The following is a 15,115-nucleotide window of genomic DNA, read 5'->3' as shown; positions in this document are numbered from 1 at the left end:
TGAGGTGCTCATACTAGATGAGGGGTTGGTGATGCAGAAAAAGCCTTTTAAGAATCTGCTAAAATTCTGCCTAGCGCCATGTGGCCTAACTGTAGAAGGTAACACAAGCATATTAAGGCCTTCCTTGCAGCCTCTGGTAATAACAGAATTGTTCTTCTGGAGCAAGGACTTTGGGCCAGTTTCTAAGAAGCAGAACTACAATTCAGGATAGTCTATCTCGTTTCTAATCAAAGGACAAATTCCAGATTAAAATTAGAATTATTGACAACAAGACAGAAGTATATACATACATATATCAGTCTTAAGGATCCTACATGGTTAACAGGTCTGCGACCTTAATGCTCAGAGGAACTCAATTTCTTTTTAAGTTCTTTAGTGGATTCACGGATAACAGAAATGAATTTTCTAGCCTGGCTGAGAGCTCTAAAGAGTACTGAGAAAGCATGAGAATGATCTAGCAAGGAAGAGGAAGGACAACAATGGCCTAAAACACTGCAGAAGGGAGAACATGTAACAGACAAACTGGTATTTTATTATTTTATGAGAGAGTGATACCATGAAAGTTTGACAAATATAAAAGCTCTGAGGTCCTTCTTTATCTAGTTGAGTAGTACATGATTGTTACTCTGTATGTTCTGAAAGCACCAACAGCAGAAAAGGCATCCCCTAGGCTTCCTGGATGAATAACACATTAATAACACAAATAACGCAAATAACACAAATAACAAATAACTCAGGTAGCTCTGAGTCTGGAGCTAGTGATTAATACTGAAGGAACAGCAGTGATTTTTATTAGAAGGCCAATTCTACTGGTTCCTCAGCTGTAACTGTTGGAAAATCTGAAGATTCTGAGATTTGAGAAGGCTCCCTAGGTGTCCACCCAGATGGTTATGCGCCCTGAGAAAAGAGCTTCTTATTTATCCAAGTACAGAGTATGCATCTGTAAATAATAGTATTGATTCCCCAAAGTCATGTGTGTAAATCAGCCGTATTATTCAAAGATCAGCTCTACGCACGCGTGGGCGATTAACAATTTGGCACCAATTTAGCCAACTCTACTCTCAGCGTTGAAAAAACGTCTGAAGGAGATTCAGGATAACCCACCCTGACTCACAAAACTTGGTTATGTTTCAGGAAATTTCCCTCAAAATTTAACTGAAACCTAAAATTTAACTGAAATTTAACTGAAATTTAAACTGAAATTTAAATTTTAAAATTTAAAATTTAAAATTCAAAATTTAACTGAAACCTAAAACCTAAAATTTAAGCTAGGCTTTATTTTTAAATATTGATATTAAACTTCATGACATCTAGTTTATCATGACATCTAGTTTATCATAAATATCATGGAAATTTAACATGAACAATGGATTTAATTTTTTTCACTTTCTATACAGTTAATACAATCTTTATTTAACAAAAAAAAAGGAAAGGAAAGGTCATATTTGTTAATCATACTACTTTTGGAATGCTCGTGGATATTAAGGCATTTGTTCTTTGCTACATATGTATGACATTTAAATACGGTAACTAAATACACAGCATTATTATTAGCAGACATGTAAACTAATGAATGCCACCAAATCATGTTGCAAAGCCCACAGGAAAACATACTACACAATTTATTGTTAATTTACTCTGACTTCTTTGATATCATTATTTTCTATGATTTATAAGTTATTTTTCATAGATAATTTAAGGCAGCTTATATGATCAACACAGCTTTTTCATTTAACTGCTATGTATAAAACAGATAAGCAACAAGAATATATTGCATAGCACACAGAATTATAGGCATTATCTTGTAATAACTTTTAATGGAGTATAATGTATAAAAATACTGAATCACTATGCTGTGAAAACCTGAAATTAATATAATACTGTAAATCAACTATACTGCAATAAATATAATATTTTCAATCAATCTTCACTATCATTCATTTTTGACAATTAGAAGAGGAAACAACACTCATATAAAACCATTTTCTTTTCGTGGGTATTTTTGCCTATTTCCTATGAATGTGGAAATAAGCAACTAAATGTCTGACCCATAACTTAGGCACATGTGTCAGCCTAAATTGCCTTAGGAGTGTGAAGTAAAAAGAGATTTTAATACTTCTAACAACTTAAAAATACTGAGTTCTTAAATAACTATAGTCCACTGGGCCTCTACAAGTAAATGAAGGAGGAAGAGGAGGGCCAACTGTTACAAATCCAGTTTCGTTGCTCATGGTAGACCTCTGATGTTTGATGGGCTAAGCAGCAATGCATATGAGTTGTGTTTTTAATATCACTCACTATTAACTGCAGTTCAGTAAAACTAGATTCACCTTTGGATGTAATAATACATATAAATATAGTTTACACACACAGTAACTGCGACGTAGGAATAAAGGTATTATTTTCTACTGTTTTTTAGTTATATTACTTTAAAATTTCATTATACAGACACAGATCTGTAACTTCATTAGACATAAACTACATACATGTAGATGTTACTTGAACATATACATGCAAGCATGTTATTTATTTGTATTTTTCAATGCTATCATTTCTCCTTTTATGGATAAGACTACTGAGGTTCAGAGATACTCACCGGGTTACTTAATATTCATAGTGGGTAAGTAGTAAAGCCAGCTTTGGAACTGAAGCAGATTCTGGCTTAGGTTACAGTGCTTTTTCCACTGAATCATACGTCCCACCTTCAAGGTTTTAATTTCATTTGTTCGTGTTTGACATGGGCACACAAGGAAACATGTGGTAGAGCTTTGGAGTTCATCCACAGATCATATTTTCCTACACCATCATTTTGCATGAGAGGCAAGTAAAGGCAAGTGAAGTGAAGCAACCGGAGAAAACTACACAGAGGTAGTGACAGGACTGGAACTCAAGCCCTGTGCTCTTTAGATGCTACCTAGAGATGAAGATAATTTATCTGGACCATCACAGCTTAGCCTCAGGATATCCTGATCACAAGGATACTTCAGTAGGTATGTACATACACATTTCTCTTGGCATCTTAAGAGTAGAATTAACGCGGATATATTTTAATTTTTCTTTACAAAATACACTTCTAAAGTGACCTCATTAAAGCTCTCAAACCAAAACAACAGCACATTAGTAATGTGATGTTCTAATGCATTTCAGACAAAGGAGAAAAATGTGATGCGACGAGAAATAAATTCAGCAGTAGAGCTGTGCTTACCTTCATAAGTCCCACTTTCTAGGAGAGCACCACTTTTCTCCAATTCCATAAAATCTTCAACAGTGATGAAAATATAGTCCACTCCAGGAACCTCACCCTCCTTATGTGGCCTTGTGGTGCCTGAATAAGGAAAATTAAAAACAAAAGAAAGACTCTAAGTGATTTGTTGCTGAACTTTAGAAATACCACCACACTTCTGAATATTCAATAACACTTGTTTGTACATCCTGCGAGTTGGCAGTTGCATTTGTCCTTCTGTTTGTTTGGAAACAGAAAATAGCAGGGGGTTAAGATTAAAGTAAACATACAAAGCATTTTTCTTCATCAAGTTTATGAAGAGTTCATTGCCATGGAATGTGGCTGCATAGGTTTTTCAGTGAAAAATGCAGACCATTGTGCCCTTTTTGAAGAGGTGGCTTGAATATTGGGCCAGGAGTCTGCTAGCTCAGGAATTTACATATCTCTCTTCCATGAATGGACCTCTATTGTTCTGTAGAGTGCTTTGCTATGACATAAAATACAATGGAAAATAGAAATGTTAGCAAAATGTCAATTTACCTTTATATTTTCATGATCTGCTCCTTTATGGGGGGGAGGTTGTTGCCACTTGTTAATTTTGTGCCAAATAATAGCTTATATTTGATTTAAAGGATAAGAAAGGCTTTATTATTACTTAAAATTAAATGACTAAATAATAATTAGAATTGAGTAATAATTATAATTAAATTAGTATTATGTTAGTAATATAGTATCCTTCCTCCCTCCTTCTCTCCCTCCCTCTTTCTTCCCCCTCCCTTCCTCCCTTCCTCTCTTTCTCTCTTTCTTCCTTCCTTCCTTTCTTTCTTTCTTTCATTATTGTCTTTAATTCTGACTGCATTGGGAGGTGACACACTCTAAGGGGTTACTGCATGGGTCCACCACTCTTGTTTCCTGCATCACCTATAGAGTAAACAGCTTCTGTGACCAGGGTGACAGGAATAGCAGCCTGTGGCTCAGTACAGCTCCACTGGAGAAGTCAGTCTCCCAGACCTGCTGTCCAGTTTGTGAGGTGGGAACCAAAACAGAGACATATTAAAGGCTGTGGGTTTGTTTTCTGGAATACTTCCTTCCCTGAACATGCCTTAAGCTTCTTTTCTTTTTCTATGCCACCTACATAAGACATTTTGCATGTCAGATTGGAATTTTCGTAATGCATACATGCAAATAGTATGCAGAAGTACATAGAAGGCAAATGTGTAAACAAAGTACTAGTACACTGGCAGGCTTATTCACATGTATACTATCGTCCATATTCTCTATAAACTAAACAAAAAGTATGTCAAACCCTTAAATTTATTTTCACTCTCCAAAATCTTTATCAACTAGGCCCTGTAACAGCCAGTCAGTTCTCCTTTTAGTCTATTAGGATCAAATCTGGACTGCAAATGAGAGGCCTAAACTAATATCAGAATATACAGTGTGTTAGGAAAATTCATTTTTGGTAAAAATGATTAATTTCCATTGAAAACATTTTTTAAAATTTGAAGGCATTATGTTCTAAAATTAAATTTTACAACCTTCTTTGGGGGTTGCAAAACAATTTTTCCCCATAGTCATGTTTAATGACTTTCCCCTGAATTTGTTATTTTATTTTGTTTAACTGAGTCACATTTTATAATATTCCCTTCTGCTTTTAACGTTATAAAATATAAACCTCCCACACCTAGTATGCATAATGTTGTCAAATTAATGTTTCTATGAGAACCTTAATTTTCAATATCCTGACTATTATATGCTTAACCCTTGTGAATTAAAAGCACATTAACATGGTTTTCGGCAATCAATTTGTTTTTCTGTTTCTTTAGAACACACTCTAATCATTAAGAAAGATCACGTAACACAGTTTCAATTTTCCTTCCTAATTTATCTGCATATTTCAGAAGCTACACACTTTGATTAATTAACTGCTTGCAGTGCAGTAATGCATTCCCAGCACAATGTGAGCATAAGACCACGAGCTTAAGGGCAATTTCCAGGGCTGCTGACTTGACTAGAGTGACTCGCCTGCACCAAATTCTAGTGAACGTGTTTGGGTTGTGCTCTTCTTGGAAGGACCATGAGTACTTTGGTTCACTGGTTGTTTTTCCATCTACGTCTTACATCTCAGGCCAATGTGACTGACTTTCTGCCTTAGGGATTCAGCCTCCCCTGTGGCTGCATCAGTGTCACCTGTTGCTGTTGACCTGCTTGTTGCTGGCTGCCTATTTGGACTGGGGGTTCGCCTACCTCGCTGTTGCTTGAAGAAGTTCTACACTACAATCTTAAAAGCTGCATTTCCCATCTTTGACATCAATCTCCCATCCTTTTCTCTCATTCTGTTCTTCTTTTTAATTATAACCTCCAATCTCCTGATGGCTCCTAATTTCCATGATGTTCCCCATATTTGCCTTTCTACTAAGGGACTGGGAATCTAACATGCCTTCTTTCCTTTAGTTCATCTTCACCATTTTCCACGTCTTAACAAACCTCCAAGTTCCCTATTGGCTATTTCATTCAGAGACTGCAGCTGCTATAGAAAACCATGAACTTTCACTGACAAAGTACCCTACAGATTTAGGCTTTCTAATGTTAGTTTTGCTGTTGTTGTTGGACAAGTTTTTGTTTATTCATTTTGTTTTTTTTTTTTAATTGAAGTAGAGTTGATTTACTATGCTGTGCCAATCTCTGCTGTACAGCAAAGTGACTCAGTTTTACACATACAGACACTCTTTTTAAAAATTCTTTTCCATTATGGTTTATCCCAGGAGACTGGATATAGTTCCCTGTACTATACGGTAGGACCCTGTTGTTTATGCATTCTAAATGTAATAGTTTGCATCTACCAATCCCAAATTCCCAGTCCATGCCTCCCCCTCCCCCCTCTAATGTTAGTTTGATTCAACTGATGCACGGCAATCCTTTTAGTAAGTGTCTTCTTCCCTCTTTGACCCACCACGTTCTAATACTCAAGGGCTTTGACTTTTCAGCAGAAGACGTTAGCTCATTCTCTTTCTGGTAATATGAGAGATACTCTGAATTAAAATTCCTTAAAGTTTCCTAATTTCTAACTCCTTCATCTGCATTATCTTCATCCTTAATTGTAATCCTCCATCCATCTTGCTAAGACTAATCCCTTCTCCTCTGCTTTCTTTCAAAGTCTAGTTTTTATTTTTTATCAAAGTTATACAGATATTTTAAAGATTCTACACTTCTACAAGGTTTGTTATTCTACAACTCTACGTTATTTTTTTTTAAGTAGACTGTCATCACCCCCCCCACACACACACCTTTCATTTTATCCAGCGGTAAACACTTTTAACTCTTTTAGCTGATTCTTTTGTTTTACCTTCATGTCTTTAAATAATTTATCAATACTTATGATGGCTCTTGTTGTTGTTGTTTTTTATTTTAGTCACTATTGATTTCTTGGTAAAGAAAATGAAGATTCAGCTCTTTTTGCCCACACTTCTTCACATCACTTCCTCCTTTTTCCCTTCTCCCATTCTCCCAGTAGAACAAACTTGTGTTAGATTACTATTTAACATTTATAATAATAATACTATGTAAATCTATTTCCAGTAGAACCATGTACTGTGCTGATTAATTTTCCATTCTTGTGTAATTTTTTGTTTACTCTAAATTTAATGTTTTAATTTCCAAATGTCCACATACTGATCAATATTTCAATTAATTAATCCTCTCCTTGGATAAACAAACCTCCTCTCAGAATATACAAATATATTTGATATTTTGTCAAGTTTATCCTACTGAAGAAATTTCTCCTGGAGCCTTCTGACCTGCTCCAATCCGGACTGTGTTGGCCTACCACACAGCTGCCATCCTGGGATCACCTTTTGCTGTCATCCTGGGATTCACCTTGCCTCTTCCCTGTGTTGTAACCCCTCTTTCCCAGATCCCATATCTCTTTTTGTAGTCCATTCCCTCATTTTGGCAGAACACAACTGTCAGAAACTTTCTGTCAAAAGTTGTGTGGGAGCTACATTTTTGAGACTTTGCATGTATGAAAATGTCTTTATTCAACCCTCACGGGTAGCAGATCTGACTTGGCATTTCAGGAAAATATAATGAAAACATATTATTTCCATCCTGTTCCTCTGTTAACATCACCACCACTTTTCCTGTCATGCATGCCCTGAAACTTTCCCTCAGGGTCACATTTGAGGTCTCCCTCATTCTTTTATTCCCTCTCCAAATAGCTGGCAAATTCTATGCCCTGTAACTCTACCATGTCATCCTTCTCTTCTGCACTATCTCTGCTCAAACACTGCCCTCCTGGACTAAGAAATGGCTACTTCACTGGTGTGCCTGCCTCCCCCTCTTAGTTTATCATTGCACTACCCGATTAGCCCTGGTACAGCATGAGGCTTATCACATACCCTCTCCAAAGGGCTTATCTACCCAATCTCTAGCCAAGAAACTTGGCTGAAAAAGGTAAGGAGAGGAAAATACTGTTAGTTAAAAAGAGTCAGAAGAGGTTCAGATTCTGTTATCGACAATAAAGTCAACTCTCATGATATGCCAGGTTATAGAGTCTCTCTAGGGGGACCTGCCTTGACGGAACATGTGAGAGGACATAATATAAGAATTTTCTGCTTCAGAAATATTTTCCTTCCTGTCCTGCCATGTGTCAATCTCCTTTCCTTTTAGCCCAAATTTTCCACCATTGGAATTACTCTTCAGTTTAGCCAAAATAGAAACTACCTTTAAAACATATGCTATAGTAGATAGGAATGTGAGCCATGGAATCAAACTGTCTGAGCTTGTTGATGCTATCAGCAATATCTTGAGGAAGGTTCTTCATCTCTATAAACTCTAGTTTTCTTACCTGTAAAATGGGAATAATACTAGTAGCATATTTAAAAAGTTAATTTGAAGAAGAAATGAGATAACCCATATACTTAAAACAATGTCTGGAAAATTTTAGGCACTCAGAAAGGATTATATGTTAAGTACTCTTATCTGAAAGAACAGAGATGACATCATGAATAGTTGTTTTTACCTCATGAATTTTTAAGATTTTTTTTTTTTTTTTGGATGTGGACCATTTTTAAAGTCTTTATTGGTTTTTTTACAATGTTGCTTCTGCTTTATGTTTTGGCTTTTTAGCTGCCAGGTATGGGGGATCTTAGCTCTCCGACCAGGAATTGAACCCACACCCCCTGCATTGGAAGACGAACTCTTAACCACTGAACAACCAGGGAAGTCCCCCCAGGAATTCTTGCCAAAAATATTAATTGAGCACATATTATGTGATATTCAAGCACTATTCAAGATACCTGGTATATATCTTTGAAGAACACAGAATAGAATCCTTTCCTTCATGAAACTTACATTCTAACGAGAAGAGACTAAACAAAGGAAATTTTTTTCTAAGTTATACAGTATTCTGTAAAGGGCTAAATCCTATTAAATGACCATAAATCAAATCATTAGTACCTATGGACTATTCTGTGGGATAATTACTGAGATTTTTAACCGTTAGCTTAGACAATACAGAGCAAAAGTTTGAAGAGAAAGACTGTAAAGGACCTGAAGGGAAGCAGAAATCTGCAATACTTATGGGCTGCAGGCTTCAGAGGAGTGAATGACAGCTTGGCTAGAGACCTCTGGGAATCAACAGGAGTTCCACAAAGAGCTTGGTTATATTTTAAAAAGAATCACTAAATTCCTAGAGAGAAACTCACTTATTTCACGTACTGCTTGGTCTAGCTTAAGTCAATTGACTTTTACACTGGTGTCCAAATACATGTATTTTTGAACTTCCAAGGTTATTTTTATAGGGTTGATAAATATGACAGTGCATGGTGGGTTCTGATGACTGGTAAATGTGCACACACATAGACACATATATGTATCACCCCTCATTTTTAAAGGAAGAATGTGGAAGGCATCATGTGGCAAAAAGATTCTTAGAACTGAAATTCAGAACATCTGCTTTTTATTTTTGTTTTAACATTTTAGATATGTGGTTCTGGGTTAAAACAACCTTTAGCTGATCATCAGTTTTTTTATTATGCAGTGAGGTAAATACTGGATATAAAAGGGTATTATAAAAAGTAAAAACATGAGCACTATGGCAACATGATTGCATTCCTCCTTAGTAATATTAATACACTACTAAGATTAATACAATTCTAACAAACATCATTGATGGTATGTTATTGTTGGAATCTTTATAATTAAAGTTTCAAGTGAATTAATTTCATTAAGGCTAAAATTTCTTAAGAAGAAAAAGTTCTTATGCCTAAAGACACAGATTGCCCCTTTTTATCGTCTGGGTGTAAAGAAACATTGAGATAGAAATCCATTTCCTTTGATTACACACTAAAATGTGGGACACAGTGATTTAGTCACTATTTAGGAGGACCCTCTGCCTTTTGTTAGACAGATACTTAAGGCCAGTAGAGCTTATGGACTAGATTGCAAGAAGTTTTTTTACCTTTTGCTGAATCATTTGAAAAGTGTGAAAGTGCTCATAAAACTTGATTAGTGGATCATTTAATTTTACCTTCAGGTATAGAACCTTCAACAACAAGACTCACAAAGTAAGATTTTAGATCTATGTGCCCGGGAAGAAAAGATATTAGCTGGGGGGCTTCCCTGGTGGCACAGTGGTTGAGAGTACGCCTGCCGATGCAGGGGACATGGGTTCGTGCCCCGGTCCGGGAGGATCCAACATGCCGCGGAGCGGCTGAGCCCATGAGCCATGGCCGCTGAGCCTGCGCGTCCGCAGCCTGTGCTCCGCAACGGGAAAGGCCACAACAGTGAGAGGCCCGCGTACCGCAAAAAAAAAAAAAAAGATATTAGTTGGTCTTAAATCAGTTGCCACCAGAAGAAGAAGGCAATTGGCTGAAGAAAGAGAAAGCAACTGGTGATCTATGAACACCGCTTTGGAAAGAAATACAATTCTAAAAATAAGGCAAATAATATGAAATGTAATGAAGTGTTGTACAATGGTAATTTATAGCTAAAGGTAATTAATATGTAGACTGGAGAAATAGTTGAATTTCCTGAAGCAGTTACCTTATTTTTATGCTGAAATAATTATAGCTACTTCCCTATCTCAAAAGATTATGAATAGAGACATGACAGTGAAGCAAGACTCAGCAGTAATAACAAGTAATCACACAGCATTAGGAACAGGGTGGAAGCTAGGGAGAATAAAAGAAGAAATACAGATGATTCGTCATATAGCTAAAGCTAAAGCTCACCTTCTTTTACTGCTCTTCTATATTTAGTTGGCGCTTCCCTAAGTGGTGTTTAGAAATGTCCAAAATAAATTTTATTATCCAAATTATGGTTTATGTATTTCATTCTTTACTATGTCTTCCTGACCACTCATCCAAAGAAAAAAATAAAAGGAATGGAAATGGAGGAAATGGTACTAAATTAAGTCTTTATCTCCTATTGCTTCTTTTCTTTAAAAAAACAACTTATTTAATAATTGCTAAATTAAGTACAGCATGAATAACACCTCCTTCATGAGTTAAGGAAAGAGTACGGTACTTGTGCTCAAAAGACATGTTCTGAAGAGAATGAATTTACTCCCAAATGGCTACCTTATTATTGATGCATAGTGAAAGCACATGAAAGTCACTTGTCGTTTTGTTACCATGGCAACTGGAGGGGTGCCAATGGATTTTTTTTATTATTATTATTCTACCTTTTAAATGAAGGAACATTTCTCCTTTTGCCTTAGGAAGAAAAGAGCATGACGTGGGTGGTAAATGTAACCCTAAGGCACATTTCCCCTCAGCCTTCTGATAGTTCCTAATTTTAGTAAAGTGCTTAAAAAACAGTCATTGGCTTACAAGACAGTATTACTACCTAGATGATAGTCCAGTCATCTACTGTGATCTTTTTTTTTTTTTTTGTGGTATGCAGGTCTCTCACTGTTGTGGCCTCTCCCGTTGCCGAGCACAGGCTGCGGACGTGCAGGCTCAGCGGCCATGGCTCACAGGCCCAGCCGCTCTGCGGCATGTGGGATCTTCCCAGACCGGGGCACGAACCTGTGTCCCCCGCATCGGCAGGCGGACCCTCAACCACTACGCCACCAGGGAAGCCCTACTATGATCTATTTTGATTTGCTGAAAGTCCCACAGTGCCCATTGCATCACAGGCAGATGGGTCACTGTGTGAAAATCTGAGAAACTGGATTATTTTCTTGTGCATGTTTCTGAATATATATTTTTCTTTATTCCTGGTGTTTCTCAACTGCAAGCTGGATAAAATAAATCTTGACCGCTAGGGTGACTTAACTTACTATTTGATTCCTGAAGATACTTCTTTAGTTTGTCAGTTACTCATTAGCAAGTGTGAACACCATCACAGATTTGTGTACTTCCAATAAAAACATTCAGGGGATTCCTTGGCCGATGGCTCTCATCAATTTTTACCTAATCAGCCTAGGCCCTGGGTTTTATTATACTCACTTTCAATCATATAAAATCCAGAAGTATGATTTTATATAGACACAGAGCTAAAGCAAGCAAAGTAAATAATATAGTTTGGGCCACTGATTCCCATGTGATAGAGAGATTATAAAGCAATGTGAGATTTATACATTTCATATCAACTGATGGGGGAGGATTGGGTTAAGGTCAGAAAGGAAAACATACAATTCAAGTCAATTAATCACTTATTAGGTTTTTTATTGAATTATTTATTGCCTCAATAAAACACTATGAATGCTTTATAAAATATTGAAGACAAATCCATTTGCAAAACACCAGTAGTAACTTTGACTTATTTTCTTAACAGTGCATTGTTCTAAACCTCAGGAATTATTTTAAAACTCTCTTATCCCCTAAAACAGGATACTGTTAATTAGTGTTTAAAGCTGAATTGACATAGACTAGTAATGTTACATATCTTTCAGACACCGAGACTTTTTTGAAGAAGAAATCTCTCCTTGAATATCTCTGGATATAAAGGTTCAGACTAATGTCCCATACGGCACCAATTACTGTTTTACATCTTAACAGTTTGGATTGAGGCAGCATAATACCCAAATGGATGGTTCTTAAAATGTTGGATGCATCAGAACTACAGGGAGGCTTGTTAAACACAGATTGTTGGGTATCACATCTGGAGTTTCTGATTCAGTGCCCTTGGGTGGGGCCTGAGAATCTTCATTTCTAAAAAGTTCCCAGGTGATATTGATGCTTTTAGTCCAGGGATAACAATTTGAGAACCACTGCTCTAACCTCACTCATATCTCAGGGAACCCAAACTAAAAGCCATGTTTTAAATGTCATTGTTAATTTAACCACAACACCTCACAAAGCATGTGGTTCATGACTTGTCATTGGCCCTAGAGTAATCTACAGCTGTGTACTGGGTTCAGAGGAAACAATTCATTAATCGTTTGTTGGTGTAGAGGTGAATAGAGTCATGAGAGGTACGCTGGAAAACCAAAGTACTCTCTTATGCTACTGCACATTGCTTTTTCATAGTTCTCTTAGAAGTTAAATGAGTTTGGAAAATAACTGACAAATCTCCATTTATGTTTGCTTATAAATAACTTTCATTATTATCTGAAGTAATACAAAGTATCTTGGTCCTATGTGTGCAACAATATGGCTTAAATTCTGAAAGACATAGGTGGCTTGAATATTGCTCACCAGGAATGACAAATATGTCAAGAAAAAACAAGTATCTAATACAGAAAATCTCTTGCACTAAGAAAAACTGTGGTGGATTAAAAAAAAAAAAAACAAACCTAGAAGACACAAATGAAAAATCTGTGCATCTCCAACAAGTAAGAAAAAAATAACACCTCATTATTTCCCTATGCCAAGGTATCTGATTCACTAAATCATAAATTATAGTTTGTCTACAACTGTAGTAATCAGACTAAATCAGGGGATGAGCAGCATACATTGTGGAATTAGTACCCATAAGGCTCTAGGTTGGAACAAATTATTTAGACAAACATATCCTTTCATCAGTTCTATGATTCCACTCATAGAGTTATGCCCCAGCTATAAAAACCAGAGAAGATAAGGGTTAGAGGTGAGAAATGTCATCCAAAAATCAAAGTTTATCTTATTGACCTTTGTCATTTGAACTCAAAACCCATGGCACTAAGTAAGAAAGACAGGCAATGTTTCGGGGTGATCATTGCTTAAGTGGATACTTGCATATACATTTCCAATTTGAAGGCTTCTACACTAAATGATCATACTTAATTACTGACAGTAACAAGTCACTGTTGACGGCCCACACACTGAGGAAGAGCTGGGGCAAAGTGAATTATATCCTAATTGCATATCATTTGAATCATTACAGCTTTGATGACAAAGAATTAGTAAACTAAATAACCACTCCTTCACAACAAAATCCATCTCCTCTACCCAACAGATTGTTGAGGAAACTTTAGCTGCACAAATTACTTTCTCCAGCAAAATTTTGTCTTTACCTCACTCACATTCACAGTCTAGAATAATCCACTACTCACAGATACAGAGAAATGACTAGGTAAAATGACACACCCAAGGAAAATCAGATTCCTAGACAACTATGTACTTGGCTTTTTGATCCATTCTCACAATATATAATAAACCTAACTCCAGGATAAAGGAAGACTGTACCTTCACTGATAAAACACAGTAGTAAACCATAATCTTAATAGTCTTAAATTGACTATTAATTTCCTGATTTTTCAAGATAATAGAAGATGAATGCCCCTTTTGTTACCAATTAATTCCACTTTGAACTTTTTATTTTAGTTTTCCAATATTTAATTTAGATATATTCCATATCTGACATTCTATAGGACTAATAAAAAGAGATTTTGATTCCCTAATTTATTATTCAACAGATAATGTTTCAAAATTACATACTGAGCTAAAAAAAGGAAACATCCATCCTGACTTTTTATAGAAACAATATATATTCAGTTTGAAGCTTTTATACTTTCCTCATGTAAAATTAATCTGGGCCAGAACTAAACTGTGCAGATACCACCAGTCCTCTGAGCAATGCACTCTACTCTGACCTTCATTGCATAGAAGGTTTAGTGAATCATAGTTTTATCATTTTATATTTATTAGAATCTTTCAATGACATTAACTTTTAGTATCACCGTATGTCTCTACAGCATTCTATTGATATATTCTGAAATGCCCAAGGTGGATCATAGAATACAGAGTCTATAGAATACCAAAAAATCCAGATGAAGGTAAGAAGACAGTTAACTAATCAGGGATTTTAAGATATTGAAATGCTTGTCAGATTATATGGCACAAATCATGTATTTGAGTGATCAATTTTTATTTATTGAGGTTCTCAAGTATACACATGTCAAATAATTACCAAAGGAAAAAAAGAAGAAGGGTGGGCCAGCCATTAAATGTTGAGCTGTGTGGCCCAGCTCCCATTGAAGAAACAGGGAAAAAGGAGAAAAGTGACTTGATCAAATAAAATAATCAGCATTCCAAGAAAAAAGAAAACACAAGTACCTTGATGTTTTTTCTTAGCCAACAGACAATTTTATGCCTCTGAATGTTAAACAAAAAGGGTGGGGGGAAGAGGCAGAGTACTGTTTCTGCCTTTCTAAGACCTAAACATCAGACACGCAGCCGTCAGCAACCTAGCCTAGATCTCTGTGACCCTTTAGGTTTGAAGGGCAGCAGGACTCAGTTTCTATGCAATTGTCATAAGCTCCCAGAACCTCTAGTCGTCTTTCCAGGCCACTGTGCTCGCTTCTTGATTGGACAGCAAATTAAAAGTGATACAAGGTAATGTGTATAGTGAACTGTCACATATTCATTTTGTGACCTTTGTTGGAAATATTTACATAAAAATATCAGAATAAAACCACATGGTAACAAATATCTTTGGCTTTATAGACTCTCAAATCATGTTTCT

The 15,115-nt window shown here is 36.2% G+C and overlaps 1 protein-coding gene across 3 annotated transcripts in view; it reads right to left on the bottom strand.

Annotated features, from left to right (window-relative positions):
- The window catches only part of MAGI2 (membrane associated guanylate kinase, WW and PDZ domain containing 2), a 1,326,400-nt gene that overhangs the window by 599,343 nt on the left and 711,942 nt on the right, over positions 1 to 15,115 (bottom strand). For all 3 annotated transcript variants that reach the window (XM_082661503.1, XM_082661504.1, XM_082661505.1), the window contains exon 3: positions 3,206 to 3,325. In XM_082661503.1, the coding sequence (XP_082517629.1) occupies positions 3,206 to 3,325 (120 nt within the window). The remainder of the gene's footprint in view (positions 1 to 3,205; positions 3,326 to 15,115) is intronic.

The sequence above is a fragment of the Grampus griseus genome, assembly GCF_964374135.1.
Source record: "Grampus griseus genome assembly, chromosome: 9".
Classification (NCBI taxonomy): domain Eukaryota; kingdom Metazoa; phylum Chordata; class Mammalia; order Artiodactyla; family Delphinidae; genus Grampus; species Grampus griseus.
Note: the sequence above shows the minus strand (reverse complement) of the source record. Positions and strands in the feature narration are given on the sequence as shown.